General features: G+C 34.4%; 1 protein-coding gene across 1 annotated transcript; it reads right to left on the bottom strand.

The window, feature by feature from the left end:
* Window positions 1–406: 406 nt before the first annotated feature.
* Window positions 407–17,666, bottom strand: LOC119836372. The gene is made up of 16 exons (XM_038361677.1): window positions 17,625–17,666; window positions 15,257–15,340; window positions 14,676–14,858; window positions 13,781–13,897; window positions 12,989–13,156; window positions 11,657–11,857; window positions 10,643–10,901; window positions 7,971–8,056; window positions 7,365–7,466; window positions 6,151–6,221; window positions 4,949–5,048; window positions 3,162–3,272; window positions 2,658–2,828; window positions 2,035–2,229; window positions 1,628–1,736; window positions 407–772 (listed from the first exon to the last, which is right to left on the bottom strand). The coding sequence occupies exons 1-16, from the start codon at window positions 17,631–17,633 to the stop codon at window positions 651–653; spliced, it is 2,088 nt and encodes a 695-aa protein (XP_038217605.1). The 5' UTR covers window positions 17,634–17,666; the 3' UTR covers window positions 407–650.
* Between the last annotated feature and the right edge of the window lie 283 nt (window positions 17,667–17,949).

Raw genomic sequence — 17,949 nt, 5'->3', positions numbered from 1 at the left:
TATTGTGATGTAGAGAGAGAGACGATTTATATATAAAACTAGCAAACCTGGCAAACTCCGTTTCGCCACCAGATAGATGGCTTCGTTTTTCCCGCGTTTCTTTTGAAATTTTTCCTGAATTTTCTTTGCTATAAACCTCACGGAGCCCGAGACCTTTCCAACGAATCCAAAATCGTGGAAATCGGTTCGTGCGTTCTGGAGTTATAGCGTCAGGAAGGAAAACCCGACTTATTTTTATATAGTAGATGACAGTATAATGGAACGTTTTTAAAATATATTGATAAATTCTAATGTGTTTATCCCATATTACGTATAACAAGATATTGTATCAGTATTAACGATAGTTGTTATCAAATATATTATGTAAGCAAATTTAATTGATATTACAATAAAAAAAACGAATGTTATGTTGTAGAAGTTTATTTTTTATTGACAAGTTTGTTCCAGCATTTTCGGAGGTTTGCTGTTACGAACAGGCAGAGATTTTAACTATTGTTTTGAAATAAAGAAGCATTAACTATCACACACTTTTGAACACTAATATTTCGGCATTACAGATGGAATTTTTTATTGTATTTATATAAACCAGATAATTTCTGATATTGTATTATTTCATTTAAAACACAAGCAAAACCAGGAGATTAGGTTAATTATTCCTTCGGTTTCGGTTTAAAAATATCTGCATCAGGCTTGTCCTTTTTCTCAAAGGGATAATATGGGTGGTCCTGCCAGAAACTCGGCCACACCACTCTGTAATCTTTGTTATATTTACCTGAAACAAAATTATTTATCTGTATTATTTGCTACGTGAAGAAAATATTAATAAAAATATCTGTAATTATACTTTTTAATTACACGAAGATAGTTTATTAATAAAAGATATCTATTTTAAGTACTGATATTGGAATTTTCTTCTTTTAAGATTATAAATTAATCACCTAATATATACAGTTAATGTCGCTTGTAATATAATACCATACTAGTCTATGTTAACCGCGCACTAAAATCGATTAAGCCGTTTTTGAGATTAGTGCAAAAACCTTAGACATAAACAGATTATAATTTTAATGAACATTGTTAGAGGATTTCAGTAAAAAAGTTTTCTATATGAAATTCTTTCTAATCTATATATAGAAAACTCAAAGCTGACCGACTGACTGACTGATATAATCTATCAACGGACAGCCCAAACCACTGGACTGATCGGGTTGAAATTTGGCATGCAGATAGATAGATTTTATGACGTGTGCATCCGCTAAGAGAGGATTTCGATAAATTCAATCCCCAAGGGGATAAAATAGGGTAAGAAAGTTTGTACCATAAAAATTTATTAGGACCGCACGGGCGAAGCTGCGGGCAACAGCTAGTCATATAAACGCAAAATTTTATAAGATTTTGTTTGTGCATGTATGTTTGCCGGTCGGTTAAAAATAAACCGATTTCAAAACTAGATGATTTACCATAATAACCGACTTCCATCCTCAAAGGGACCTACCCAATATGCTTACCAAATTTCAGAGGAATCGGTCAAGCCGTTTCGGAGGAGTATAGAGACTAACATTGTGACACGAGAATTTTATATATAAGAGATAACACTACTAATCATAAAATCATTCACAATACTAACTTAATTCCATCATTTCTTTATCCGTAAGTTCGAAGTCAAATATATCGATGTTCTCTTCTATTCTGTTCTTATGAACTGACTTCGGTATAGGTATAACACCTCTTTGTACCTGTAAGAAGAATTACTTTACTTTTATTTACACACACATGTAACACATTGACGAAAATAAAGAATATATACATATGTATATCAAATTGAATACAATGATAAAATACTAGTGTGTCGAAGCCCAATACACGTTATAACTTAAAGAATGGCAAGCCAGACAAACTGTCGCCGTAACGCGTTAGGTAACGAAGCGAAAAAATAACAAAACTGTAAGACCTATATAGAAATTTGGCAAATATGAAAAGGCAAGATGGCAGTCAAGACAAAATTAGTTTTAATTGATATAAGAAGCTACTCACCAAATATCGCAATACGATTTGTGGGACGGTTTTATTATAATTGTTCGCCATTTTCATCAATTCCGGTTCGTTCACCCGGGGGGGAGGCTCGTCCCCCTTCGCGAAGAGAGACCCGAATGGGGTGTAGGCCATTACAGCGATGTTTTCCCTCTTTGTTAACTCCAGCAGCTTGTTCTGTGCTAGATTCAAATTTACCTGAAATTTGAGGTTATAGTTGTAATTATACACCAGATGAAGCATATTTGTGTGTGTTTGTGTGTGCGATTATATGCAACTGTGCTAGAAGGTTATCTTTCGAGTGTTGGTGTATCGTGTTTATATAAGTCTTTATTTAGCACGTTTTATAGAGCTAACGGTTTGTTATAAATAGGTGACCGAAGAAATAAGCAACCCCTTTTTCAAGATGATATGACTCGTTTAAAGTGGGTCAAAAATGAGTCGAAAGGAGTCAGCTACATACAAAGGTGCAGGCGAAGATAATAAAAGAAGAAAAAAAAATATGAAAAAGGAAAGACGTAAAGAGTTCCATAAAACACACATGTATACATAAAAAATCATTTAAATCACGATTTCATCAATTTTTTTAATTAAATCCCGATTTAAATCCGTTTAATCGTTCATACCTCGACTTGTAGCACGGCGGGTCGTTTGTGACAGTTATCGAGTAATCTTTCCATCTGACTGATATTGAAGTTAGACACACCGATCGACCTAGCGAGACCTAGCTTCCTGACCTCCTCCATGCTTTTCCAGGTGTCCAAGTAGTCTATGACATCGAAACCGCTGTGGTCTGGCTAGAATTTGAAGTTTAGACGTTAAAAATTTTGATTTTATTTGATTTAGAAGGCTGTTTTAATAAACAGTTTATATTAATAAAAATGCACGTCACTCAGGAATCGTATTGTCGTTGAAATAGTTTCATACAATTTTTGTACTTTTTTTTGTCATCATATTATCTTTGTATTAATATAAATAATAAAACATTTACTTTAAAAGTATTTATGGCCCACATGTTCCGCTTGCTCTGCTATTAAAAAACTAGTTGTAGAAACCAATTTTAATTGTTTTTACCTGTATTTTAAATGTAAAAAAATGTTAAATCCATGTACAATAATACAATATTTTACCTTGAAAGCGACAGGGTTGTGTATGAGATACAAATCCACGTAAGACGTGTTCAAACGCTGCAGCGATCCTTTCAAAGCATTTACCACGTTTCTCTGTTCGTGCAACCCTAGCTGTAAGGAATCGTTCATTCAATAAGCTTATATATAAAAATCAATTGCTGTTTGTTAGTCTCACTAAAACTCGAGAACGGCTGAACGGATTTATCTTATTTTGGTCTTGATACGTCTGTGGAGATCTAGGGAAGGTTTAAAAGGTGAGAATGATAAGGAAAATATGTCGAAACAATATTCTATGGCGTTGCGAAGTCCGCCAGGACAGCTAGTAATCTATACTAATACTAGCTGACCCGGCAAACGCTGTTCTGCCTTACTCTTATCCTTTAGAGATATGAAAAATAGATGTTGGCCGATTCTCACACATACCCAATATGCACACTAAATTTCATAAGAATCGGTCCAGCCGTTTCGGAGGAGTTTGGCAACGAAAACTGTGACACGAGAATTTTATATATTAGATCTTAAAGCTGAAGAGTTTGTTTGTTTATTTGTTTGAACGCCCTAATCTCAGGAACTACGGGTCCGATTTGAAAAATTCTTTCAGTGTTAGATAGCCCATTTATTGTGGAAGGCTATAGGCTATATATGTACCACGGGCGAAGCCGGGGCAGACCACTAGTTAAGAAATAAGTGTGTTAAACGTATATGCGAGGTAATTAAAAAATCACCTTGCATAGTCGTTTACGTAATGCATGTAACTAAAGCTCTCAAAAAATGTGTAATGGAATGTCTTCAATAGCTGTCTCAAAAACGTAGGAGGTTTTGAATTCGATAATATTTTTAGGCTTTCACTCCATACCGCCGTGAGTATTGAACCGATTGACTTTATTTTTGTGTTTTAATTTTAATCGTTATCATTCGGTCCCATTTCAGAATTTGGAGTGGTACCTGCCCCCAAGGCCGTTGGTGACCTGCTTTTCATGTCAGAGCGGGCTGCTGAGCTGGTGTTTCGCCAGATGGTAAGCGATTGCCCATAAACATTCTAAGGGTAAGGACTGATGACTGGAAATAAGGAATGGCCATTTTTGCCTTTCTTGCAGTAAATAATTATACACTATCGTTTCATTTCTATTGAATGTAGCCATGATGATCATTCTCAGTACATGGACTATCAAACACACAAAATAATTCGAAGCTAGTTCATGAGTTTATTATAATGATGAATGATGAATGAACTATAAAAGATGTCTAGTTCATTGAATAAATGTTTGAATTCGAGAAAACGTGGTTTTAAAAAAACTGTGTGTGTGCGATTCACACACGATAGAAGTGAAACTTCAGTAAATCGACAAAAGAATGAGATGAATATATATAAAATATAAAATAGTATGTATATTTCTGTCTCACTCTTTGCCGGCTTCATTCTACACATTTTTGTATTTGTGTCTCTTACCTGTCGTTTTTTCCGTCGCATCAGGTTTGAAATCACAACGATTCTAAAGAAGTTTCACTTCAATAATATTCTAGTTGAAATAATAAATGGCAAAATTGAGTTAAGATTTGAATTGAGAAACAGTTGACTAAGGGTATTTCGCATGCTAATTAAATTTTTAGAGTTTATTTGAACGCGCTTATGCCAGGAACTACCAAAACGAGTTGAAAAATTATTTTTGCGATGAACAGGCCATTTATTAATGAAGTCTATGTACATATATGAAGTCTATATACTATAATGAAGTCTATAAGGGCAAATTCGCGGGTCTGTTATACCAGTAAGAACTATATATTACCTTGGTGACTATAAACACATGATCTCTGGGCACACCAGATTTTCTGATACCTTCGCCGACCTGCTCCTCATTGTGATATGCCGATGCGGTATCTAGCATTCTGGAGACAAATATCAATAATCAAGAACGTATATTATTGAATATATTATAAACTAGGTTTTGCCCGCGGCTTCGTACGCGTTTAATTCGCAGTAGTTTAATAGATGTTACTAGCTGCACCCGGCAAACGCTGTTCTGCCTTACTCTTATCATTTAGGGGTATGAAAAATAGATGTTGGCTGATTGTCTTAGATACCACAAAAAATTTCATCAAAATCGTTGAAACCGTTTCGGAGGAGTATGGCAACGAAAACTGTGACACGAGAACTTTATATATCTAGATTAGGTTTGACTTCGTACGTGACATAAATTGATGAGATTTTTTGCGCTCATACAATTCATAAAATATTCAACTCAATTCGTAAAGCCTATGTCGATACAACAGTTTCGAAGGTTAGCCGGAACAAAGAATTCAATTATAAACGTACACGACATACATTAAAATAAGTATATTTAAAAATAAATAAAACACACGCTTGAACATTAGACTCACATATCTCACGATCTCTTATACAGAGGAAACTATTTAATCCTGACCTATTATTCAGGATAATAAGATAAACTATTGTATTGTCACTGATCCTTGATAAGTGTAAAGAGTTTGAGTTCAATCTGTCCGTTTGGAGTGGGGCAACATCGAGTCTAAAGGAGTCGGTTACATACATACAGGTGAAGCTAATAAGAGCCAGTTAATTACTGTATTCTAGATAGAGCATATTATACTCTTAAACCGTGTATGCTGACACATCTATACTTGTATACTAGAATATTATAAAGCTGCAGTTGGTTTGGATGCGCTAATCTCAGGAACTAATGAATCGATTTCAAAGATTCTGTCGCCCGTGGATATACAATACGTGATCTCTGAGTGAAGCTATATGTGTACAGACTACTAGGGATATCTAATAGATGAAAGTTTTTGTATGTTTGTTACGATTTACTCATAAAGTTCTCCATTAGCGAGGTCAAAACAAATTGTTCTGGTTAATATATAGAAATATATTATATTATAGAAATATATATAAAGGAAATGAATATATATATTTGACGGGATATACATAATGGATAATAATTAATCTGAACCAATAATGATAAGAGAGTACCTGTATCCAGCATTCAGTGCCCACGTCACAGCGTTTTCTACTTCGTTATCTTTTACCTCCTTCTGCCCATTCTGTAATAATATTAACGAAAAATAAATAATGAAGGTCTATACCTTTTTGCACAAGATATTCATTTATCTTGTGCAAAAAGGTTTCTGTTATTAATAATAATGTAATTTACAAAAATAGACCAGGGCCGAAGCCTTTAAATATGGTAAAAAATGAAAAAAAATTACAGTAGGATGAAACCCATTAGAAAAGGTGGGAAATATGATCAAAATGAAAGGAAAAATAAATTACAGACGATCCGAGTTCGGGAAGTGGGTGGGGGGGGGGGGGGGGGGTTTAAGGGTAAAAAATAGCTTACAGTTTTTTATTTATATCTTTTTCAAAAACTTTTTTTTTTCTACGAAAGTTGGTGAAAACTTACCTTATTATGTCCCAAATACACTGTAATTTATTTGATTAAAAATATTTATTTTTTCACCTTATTTTAACTTTATATCAAAAATGCACCCTAATTTGCAATCGAAAATTCTGACGTCAAAATATCAGCTTTATTCAAAAAGTTTGGCGGCTTTTTGTTCGTTGAAATATCTACTTTCTGATGGTGTAAAAAAATATACATTACCATAGGAAATGTTCTCAGAAAATGCAAGGTTCTGAAGAAATGCCTTCAAAGAGACAAAAACTAATGAATAACTTATTCATTATATTTTTTTTTTTAAAAACGTTAATCTTGTTATTTATAAATACCTTATCTGAAATTTTAATCAGTTATTCATTAGTTAAATCTTGGGATATTTATTATTTTTAAAACGCTAAAATTTACCAGCTCAAATAAATAGAACAAAAAAAAACATTTTTTTCAACACACATGTGTGTGATACAGATAAAATATATTTGTCTCTGCAGCCCAATATTAGGCACATAATATTTTATGACATGGAGAGCTTAGTATCTAGTGTTGTGAGAGACTGGTGCCTGAAATATATGATAGAGAATGGCAGGGAATAAATAAGCAAAAATGTAAAACAAAAATTAATCGTTATATATAAAAGAATTATGCGTGGCTGCGTGAGCCAAAAAAGGGATACCACTCAAGATACCTGAGGCATAATGCTTCAGCTCTTTTCAGTGTCATCCTTCCGACATCTGGATTGTCAGCTGTTAAAAATAATAGTGTAAGTAAATAATATATTATTGTCGCTTACTTCGTCGAAACCTAAGAAGGTTCCCAAACCAAGAACAGGCATCAAGTGGCCATCATTGAGAAGATTTCTTGGCGCTTTCCCTCCATCTGTTTCATCGCATATCTGAGAAAAGAAAATTTGTAAGTATGGATTGTGTGATCCCGGGAACTATTCGACAGAGATAGGATGGATTTTTGGGGAATAAATGTTTACATCATTCATTCTTACAAGAAAACCTTAATGTATAAAACGCAAAGGTGACTCCGACTGATCTATCAACGCACAACCCAAATTAGTGAACCGATCGGGCTAAAATTTGGCATGCAGATAAGCATTATGATGTAGGCTAAGAAAGGATTTTGATTAAGTCTACAGCCAAGGAGATATAATAGTAGACGAAAGCTTGTACTTGTTTGTACAGCATATGAAAAAAAATGTAGGGCATAATAAAAAAAAGATGTATTGAATGTAAGTAACCGCCATAAGAGCAAATAAGCACAGATGCAAAAGAGCGCATGAAAAAGGCGCCAAATACAATGACATGACCCATTTTTTTTATTGTTCAATTCACACTCATTCAGCAAACAGTTTAAAACCTTTTTGTTAAAATAAAGAAGTGTTACTCACCGCATTTGATATAAAAAACGAAAATATTAAAATCAAATACATTCTACACAAGCAAGCTCTCATACAATACTGAGAGATTGGTTTACCTTGAAGTCAAACTTCGAGTTATGTTTCGTCCACACTGTGTCGAGGTCATTGTTTCTAGCTTTTGTTTATAGTAATAACTAGCTTTCGCACGCGGATTCTCCCGTGTAGTCGATGGAAAAGATAGTCATTTTGAGTGTGACAGTCGAGTACGCTTTGGTACGAATTGGGCCTGCTCGCACCGGGCATGTACCACACGCATACAGAAGACCGGCGTGGAATAGTAATACTGCGTTCTGTGTGTGGGTTTTCCAGAGGTCCGTATCCTTTTCCTCATCCTAACCAGTCCATTCCTTTACTTCTCTTAATTAAAATTCCATACTTTATTTCCTTTCCTTAACCTCTTAAAAACGTACAATGCATTAGGTTCATGGGCGGTGGTAATCGTTTACGATCAGGCGAATCACCAGCTCAGTTGCCCGCTATGACATAAAAATACAGAATTGAGTTTTAATAAATCTCGATTGGGTGGGATTTCCGGGATATACGCTATCCTATGACTTTTTTCCGGTCTCAATCTACCTATATCTGTACCAAATTACACCCAAATCGGTTCAGCCAGCTTTCGTTCAGGTCACAATAGGGCGATTTTTGGTATGATTTTTCGCAGTTCCGAAACTTTTACAAGTTCATCAAATCCACCATCCATTAATCGAAGTTACCACCATCGAAGTATCCACTTAAAGAATAAGTCACGAATTGAGAACCTCCTTATTTTGAAGTCGGTTGAAAATTATCAAACTTTCGTCTTTATAGGCTCTGTCTAGACACACCATTACCAGAGATTTTTTTAACTACAAACAAAATTTAATTACATGAATACATTATAATATTTATTTAATAGTATTTATAGTAAAAAACCTAAGTAGTTGTGCGGAACGAGTTATGTTCCTTTTAGGTTTTATATAAATACCTAGAATTGTAAGGTTAATGAACTTTTCTATGCTGGAAGTACTTTCTAAGGCTTGATTTTATTACTTTATTAAGTACTAAATACTTAACAATTTCACTGCTGATCCAGAAACTTTTTTCATCCGGCGATGCGGCTATGACACGCTCAGCGTGTCTCCCGCACCGGCGGCAATCTTGCCGTACCGCTTTTGTCGCTGGTGCGGGAGCCCACGCTGCGCGTGTGCATAGAGTCGAGCCAGCTGTGCGGGCGGACACACCGTGTTTGTTCTAAATATTTTTTTTTTTTAATTGTTCTATTTCTGATATCGCGATTTATTTTTAAAGAAATTACAGTAGTCTTTATTTTTCTGCACACATATTTGTATTTTATTCAAAATACTTTATATATTATAATGAACAATGAGCTGAAAAGGTACTAATAACGACCACTCCTTAAATTTTTTAGAGTATTATACATTTAGAAAATAAAAACTTTTTAACGGATTTCAAACGCGATTTATTCATTATATTATTAACCCGACGTTTCGAACACTTTACGTCGGGTTAATAATATAATGAATGATTCGCGTTAAAAAGTTTGAATTTCTAAATGTATAATACTCGTGTAAAATCAAACACAAGAAAATACTAGAATTTGATTTGTTTACACTCGTACATAAAGATATTCTTTCTTATGGAATATAGATTAGCAATAAAAGTTTCATGCAGAACGCGCTTCAGATATTAGCTTCGGAGTGTTAATATAACAGCGTATGAATTTATCGTCAACCAATGATATTAGAGAGGTTATTTTGTATATAAAACGTTGTCCAACGTAAATTTATGTTTTCTTTTTTTATTATTTGTACAAAATATTTTCTTGTTCGTTTTATTAAAATTACATCCTAACTATCTAAACAAAGAAAATAATAAAAATGGAAGAAATCATAAAAAATATATTTTATGATAAAAATGTGTTGCCCGCACGCACTGGCGTCTTGGAAAATAAAACACGCACAGCGTGTTTTACGCACCACGAGACGCGATTTCTCGCGAGTGCGGCTTCACACGCTAGGCGTGCGAAGACGCATACTCGGTTCGAAGCATTTTTACACAACAGGTGTGTTTCAGCAGTGAACGTGTTAAATTCGGAGTAGTTTAGATGTTATAAAACATATGAAATTTTCCCTTGAATCACTCTATCTCTATAAAAAATCCTATCAAAACTGATTTGTTGCGTAGCTTTAAATAATTAAGCATGCATACATATAGACGCGGGAAGCGACATTGCTTTATAATAAATAGTGATTAGCCCCATTTCTCGACTTAGTGGGGGAATAAATTCTAGTCCTAGTTGGTAACCATGATGACTGTCTGAGAGGCTAGGCGTTGCTCCGGTTTAGTAAAAAGACGCGGGTTCGAAACCCGCCTCGTGATCAAATGTTTTCTATTCTTTATAAACTTTTTAATAAACAAAGCATTTCAATGTTATAAAAAAATTAACAATGTATCATTATTGTTGAATAAATTTTTATTATTTTTTAAATCCGTGTTAAATCAAATATATTTTGGTACCCTTGTTCATGTCATAAACAATAAAACAAACAAATGAACCATATATTTATTTTCAAAACAATTCAAAGAACACAGCATATAATTCATAATTCCCGCCTTTTTTCACGCAACAACAGATTATTAATCGATGTCAAGGTTCGCTCCGTTTTTCCATTTACGCAGCGACAATGGTATTTCCATGGGAGGTGCATCTTTTATTATATCGAATGGGTAATTTGTGAAATCCTGCCAGAATACGGGCCTCTCTGAGCGATATCCACAATTGTATTTTTCCAGTGTGGCAACATCTGTGCTGTCAATTTGAAAATCGAATATGGAAGCGTTTTCAAGAATACGACTCTTTGTTAGTGATTTCGGAATTGTAGCTATCCCTTTTTGGTACTGAAACAGATATATATTTAGATTTGTTAGTTTTATTACAAGTTAAAATAAAAATTGTTCGATGAATATGTTGCTAAGACCCTTTTACAGTCTTATATAGCTTAAACTTTAGTGGTGCTAGTAAATATCAACAAAAACAGACATTTATTGTAGAATTTTGGTTAAAAGCTATAATTTTTTCATTCTTTTTTCTGCCGTCAGACATTTGAGTTTGCATTTGATAGCTATATAGATAGAACGAAAGAGAAGCATTGTATCAAAAAAACACACACCAATACAATGAGTACACAAAAATATAGAAGGAAGTAAAAGGAGATAATGAAAAAAAACATCTGCTAAATGCTTATGCAGCTGTAATGGTGTGTGCTGGATAGAGATACTATAAAGGAAATTTATCTGTCTGTCTGTCTGCGCTATTATAGCCACAGCGCTGATTTTCTGTGGCTCCCAATTGACCTTTGCAGTGTACATATATATTATATTGTAGATACTTATTAGAGATTCAACTGTTGCCCGCAGCTTCGCCCGCGCGCTCTTAATAACTTTATTGGTACAACCTTTCATCCCCTAATTTATGCCGGGGGTACAGTTTATCAAAATTTCGGAAGCGGATGTCTACGTCATAACATCTATCTGCATGCCAAATTTCAGCCCGATCCGTCCAGTGGTTTGGGCTGTGCGTTGATAGATCACTGTGTCAGTCAGTCACTTTTGAGTTATATATATTTAGGTAAATCTAAAAATGTGAATCTTACCAAGAACCTCAACACAATCTGCGGCGCAGTTTTCCCATACTTCTTGGCCATAGACACTAGAGTTGGACTATCCAATCTAGGTTCTGGAGCTGTATCCTTAATCTTGTTGGTCATAGACCCGAATGATGAGAAGGAAACCACCAGGATACCTTGTGATTGGCAGTAATTGATCAACTCGGTTTGGTAGAGGGTTAGGTTGACCTGGAATGAGAAATAAATGATCATCAGTCCAATAGATGCACTTTTTTAACACGCCTTTATTAACTTCACCTGTATGTTTGTATGTCATCGATTTCATAACATTTGACCCACTCCAAACGGCCAGATTGAATTCAAACTCTGTACACTTATCGCGGATCGGCGACAATACAATAGTATCATGAGTTTATCTTATTATCCGGATTTGGATCACCAGAATTACAAATTTCCTTCGTTACTATTATATTATATTCAGTAAAGTGCAAGGGAGAGAACTGAGTTTAAATTGAGATTGAGGTAATTAAAGTGTGTACCTCTTTAGATTTTTAACCTAACCTTACCTACCAACCAAACGACGATGCGAGTAAACAATGTGAATAAAAAAATCTTTCACTCGTTTATAATTTATTTATTTATTATACTTTATTGTACAAAACATAAAGTAAAGTTTATACAAAATAATGGCACAATGGTATTTCGTACAAAAGGCGGCTTTATTGCTAGACAGCAATCTCTGCCAGGCAACCTGGCAGATATGATATAATATTTATTTGGTAAAAAGACTAGCGCGAAATATCTATAATTTCCCTGTGACAGATATAAGCATTTTTTATGAAATAAGACGGACAACTGAGCTGGTGGTGCGCTTGAGGGTAAGTACCAAACAGGTACCTTCTAGGGAAGCGCGCTCCATCTTTGACCACATCTCAGCTTACCATCAGGCGAGATCGTGGTCAAGTACTTCCCTATCATGAATAACAAAAAAGTGATCACCATGACCCTCCATGCGAGACACTACTTCCGCCTTTAAGGGGTAAGGGATAAGGAAAGGAGACGTATCCGTTCATACGACGAGAATAAAGGAATGGATGTGAGGAAAAGGATACAAGAAAGTGAAGTCCCGTGTCCCCTACTGGGGTATGGGGCAGATGATATACATCTGTTTCACTAATCGATTTTCTTTATGGACAAGTAGGTGATCAGCCTTCTGTGTCCTGCCAGACCGAGACTTTTTTTTTTATTGTCCCCACCGGGAATCGAACCCAGGACCCCTCGGTTCTACGCTCACGCGTTTACCACTGTACCAAGGAGGCGTCAAAAGGATACAAGAATTTATTATAATGTTAATGTTACCTCAATTTGATTAACAACCGGTTTCACTTTACAATTCGCAAGCAATCTTTTCATCTGATCCAGGTTGAAGTTGGACACACCAATGGATCTAGTCAGACCCTTGTCTAGAACTATTTCTAGACCGCGATACGTGTCTAGATAGTCTATTTTCTCGTCCACGCCGTCTTGCTGGAAAATTTATGAATATTACTGAATATCTTCATAATATACAAACCATAAAGATGACTGATATGTATATCAATGCACAGCCTAAACTACTGGACCGATCGGGATGAAGTTTGGTATGCGGATAGCCACTATGATGTAGGCATTTAATTTATATCAATTCTTAAATTATGCATAAGAATAAGATAAGATTCGACAACTTCAATAAATGTCCTTATAAGCAATTCATCAGCATAATTCGGCCTGAATTATGTCCAGCCAGCCCTGTTAGTTAAACGGTTATATTTAATAAAGAGGCTAGTAAATTAACTGGATAACATTTATATTCACTAAACGTAAGTTATATTAATTATTTAATATGGTATTAATATGGATAATTTAATAATTTACACAAACTATCTGGTTAATATATTTTATCGAAATCGGTTCAGTCGTTCAAACGTAGAAGTGCAACAAATCGACAACACAAATTCAAACGATATTGATTTGATTTTGAGTACAATGATTAGAATTTTTTTAGATTAGCTTGAAAGAAATCTAAACGGTAAAAAATCAGCTATCCACAACTAAAAAAATAACGTAAAACAATCATCCGTTCCCAACTAATGCACGAACGAACAAACTCACAGATATCGACATGGGCCAGTGTATGAGCACTTGGTCGACATAATCCAGACCCATCCGTTTCAAGGACGCGCGCACCGACGCCTCGACGTCTGACGGCCGGTGGTTGTGTTGCCATACCTGAAATAATCAAATCAAATAAAGATTTATTGCAGTCATAACACAGCATCAAACGAACGGATTTAATTCAAACTGCGTACTCTTGTTATAATTTTTTGAATTTATCTTATTATTCGACAAGTTTTTGCCCGCGACTTCGCACGCGTTAAATTCAGAGTAAAACACCTTTCTCTATACCGTGTAGATTTTCTTTTGTTTTGAAAATAATCTAAGTTCCTATACTATTTAATGGATGTTACATAAATATAAACCTTTCTCTTGAAACTCTCTATCTATTTAACCCCAGCAAAATCTGTTGCGTATTTATAAACATCCAAGCGTGCAGACATAGACAGCGGAAAGCTACTTTGTTTTATACCATAGTAGCTGCGCCCCGCGGTTTCACCCGCGTAAGTCTGTATCCCATAGGAATATCGGGATAAGTTGCCTATATGTTAATACAGTTATCCAGCTATCTACGTAGCAAATTTCATTACAATCGGTTCAGTAGCTTTTGCGTGAGAGAGTAAAAAACACACACACATACTCACAAACTTTCGAATTTATAATATTAGTAGGATATAGTAGTAGGAAGGATAGTAATAATCAGCAGAATTAAACGTGTGAGACAATTTATTTGATACTATCATTTAAAGTGTGCTTTTTTCGTTCATATATAAAACAATTTTATACTAATTGTATATCAAATATTCCTTACGATGTTAAATAAAGATTTATTACTAAAAAAAAACCTTATTCATTAAATCAATGTCATATAATGAATTCTTCAAAAACAAACCTTGGTGGTAATAAAAATATCCTCCCGCTTCACGACTCCCTCCTCTATCTTCCTCCTCACCGCGTAACCTAACTCAGGTTCCACTCGATAGAGATGCGCCGTATCGAAATGTCGATAACCGATGTCGATGGCGTACATCATTGCGTCCACCAGCTGCGGCGCGTACTCTATGAGTAATTCGAACTGAAATAAACGTTACGTTTAGAAATTAAACACTTTTAAACGGATTTTAAACGCGATTTATTCATTATATTATTAACCCGACGTTTCGAACACTTTACAGCGAGCGTGGTCACGGGATGTTACATGTCTTGAAGGTCATACAAAAATGGTTATTTGTGAACTACCTCCACCTATTTCTCCGTATCCTTTTCCTTCCCCTTCCCAGTCCTTTCCTTTATTCCTCTCGCCAATCCTTTCTTAATCCCTTCCCAATTTAAACTCGGCAATCCATTTGTAGAGGCGTAAGGTCTGCAATGGACCTTATGCCTCTCCAAATGTTCATGGGCGGTGGTAGCGCTTACCATCAGGCGTCCCACCAGCTCCATTGCCGACTGTGACATAAAAAAAATAGTAATTACCTCACTGTTCAATCCCAGCCAAGTTCCGTAACCCACAGCTGGCATTTCCATTCCATTATTCAGTTTAAAGCTTGGAATCTTTACCTGGAATTGTATAAAAAAAAAAAAATAAAAAAGAACAAAAACGGTTAATATTCGAATTGCATATATACATATACAAACTCACACATGCACATGCGTTTTTATGTGTGTGTTTATAATGCATATTTTTATTATTTGACGATTTTTTTTATTGGACTATTCTCTATTATCTATTACTTATTTAATTAATCAAGTTATTGAATAATTGTATTCATACATAAAAGTATATTTACTAGATTCACTATTAATGTTTAAATAATCGAGTTGTTGACTGGATAACCTTTGATATGTATGTCCATATATTATCTTAATAAAGATACACATATAGCTAACATATAGGAATCCCTGAAACTATTGGGTGCGCTCTTCTAACCGACTTCAAAAAAGGAGAAGGTTATCAATTCGACTGTATGTATTTATATTTATTATTTCATAACTTTTTACTGAGTGAACCGCTTTTGATGAGTCTTTTTAATTTGAAATCTGGTGCCTATCGTGTGGCCCAATTTAAATTTCATCTAGTTCTAACAATTTGCTGGGATTTAAAAAGTTTATAAATATTTTTTTAAATAGTCGGACTTAAATCATAGCACGAAATTATCACTACATAGTATAAAACAAAGTCACTTTTTCTGTCCCTATGTACCTATGCTTAAAGCTTTGAAACTACGCGACGGATTGTGATGTTTTTTTTTTATAGATAAGAGTGATTCAAGATTAAAGAGGAAGATTTATATTATGTATAATAACATCTATTAAACTACTCCGAATTCAACGCGTGCGAAGCCGTGGGCATAAACTAGTTTAGTACAAAAACGTTCGATTCGTTCGTAAATCATACTCGTTAAAATAAGTCGTGCAAGCCATAAAATATTAGTTTTTAAACCTTGAAAGGGACGTACTTACTGGAAATTAAGTGTACTTAATTCCTGGTAATTAATTTTTATCTATATTATAGACTAGCTGTTCGCCCCGGCTTTACCCGTGGTTCATATATAGCCTATGTCACTCAATGATGTTGCAGCTGTTTGGTGAAGTGATTTTTGCAATCCAGTCCATCCAAAAAAGTCCAGTGGTTTTAGTGTAAACGTAACAAATATATAAAATACAAAAGTTTCCTCAATATATTATTGTAGACTAGCGTTCCCCCGGCTTCGCACGTAGTACATATATTTAGGTTACTACTAAAAGGAATATCACATGGGAATGAAATATTTCACAGAAGTAAAAAGTAGTCTATGTTGCTCTCTTGCCTCCTAACTACCTCCAAACACAAGAAGCATTGTAACATCGCTATCGCTACGTGATAGACGAACAAACAAAACACACTTTCGCATTTAATAATTAAGGTAGCAGGGATCACGTGATACAACGGTGAAAGAAACTGTGAAATTGGTATAGTAGTACCTGAGATTAACGCGTTTAAACAAACAAACTCTTAAGCTGTATATATGTAGAGAAGTATATATAAAAATAAATGTAAATTCTAAGTCAAAAAAAAAAACAATTAATTTTTTATTTTGTCAAATGCTTATAGTTTTTAAGTACCTACAATTTAACTAAATATAGTATTATGTTATCAGTGGTAAGGTAAATGCTTGATTTTTTTCGTTTCTACTTTCTATATATACAAAATATCAGGAACGTCTAAACCGATTTTAATGGGATATTCATTCAAAGATAGAGTTGTTAGAGGTTTTTATCACTTGATATTGAATGATGTAGCGGGCCCAAGGAGATTTTGCTGTTTGTATTGTGAAGCAGAATATTAAAAAAATACACTTATAAAAATTGCAAAGTGAATAAAACGTTTTTACTGCAAAATCGACTAAATTGTCTCTCGTCAACTCGTATACAGTATTCGTAAGGTAATTATTTAATCCCGCCGATCCTAATCAGGATAATAAGATAAACTCATGAAACTATTGTATTGTCGCCGATCCGCGATAAGTGTACAGAGTTTGAGTTCAATCTGTCCGCTTGGAGTGGGGCAACATCGAGTGTAAAGGGGTCAGTTACATGCATACAGGTGAAGCTAATAAACGCTTCTTAACGAATGTGATTTTATTTAAGTTAGTAATCGTTATTAAAAACTTTATTTAAAATCGTGATACAACGTGAAATAACAAATCATAATAAAATGTACGGAGTTAATTAAAATTACATTAAAATCCATTAATAATTAAAATATGACTTAACAAATAACATATACCATATATTATAGCAAACACAGATAAAATCTGTTAATAATAGTATTTTTATCAATACAAAAACAATTTTAACTGACCTTGGCCATTTCAACACGTCTTTCCTCCACGACTAATGTGTTATAACTGAAATAAACTATTCGTTTAAATTTAAATGTTACCAAAGGTTATGTTGTGTGCAGATGTGGCAGTTTTGATTTAAAATTTTTATTTAATTTAATAGAAAACTTTAAATGAATTATTTACTAGGACGTATTTTATATCACAGCGGGCTGGTGGTTTGTCTGATGGTATGCTATCGTCTCCATGGTAAAGGATAGGGAAAGGATTGATAGGTATAAAAGAATGTCTTGGTAGGGTGAGGAATCGTTAAGTGTTGTGAAGGTGTAATCGTTAAGTGTTGTG

The sequence above is a fragment of the Zerene cesonia genome, chromosome 24 (genome assembly GCF_012273895.1).
Source record: "Zerene cesonia ecotype Mississippi chromosome 24, Zerene_cesonia_1.1, whole genome shotgun sequence".
Classification (NCBI taxonomy): domain Eukaryota; kingdom Metazoa; phylum Arthropoda; class Insecta; order Lepidoptera; family Pieridae; genus Zerene; species Zerene cesonia.
The sequence above is the reverse complement of the archived record's forward strand: the minus strand, read 5'-3'. Positions and strand labels throughout refer to the sequence as shown.

What these genes read in the sequence shown, in the direction of transcription:
- LOC119836372 (XM_038361677.1), bottom strand. An exon ending in CGGTTGTTAATCAAATTGAG is followed by an intron (nt 11,858 to 12,988) that starts GTAACATTAACA and finishes TTCTCATTCCAG; the next exon opens with GTCAACCTAACCCTCTACCA. An exon ending in TAAAGAAATGATGGAATTAA is followed by an intron (nt 773 to 1,627) that starts GTTAGTATTGTG and finishes ATTTTGTTTCAG; the next exon opens with GTAAATATAACAAAGATTAC.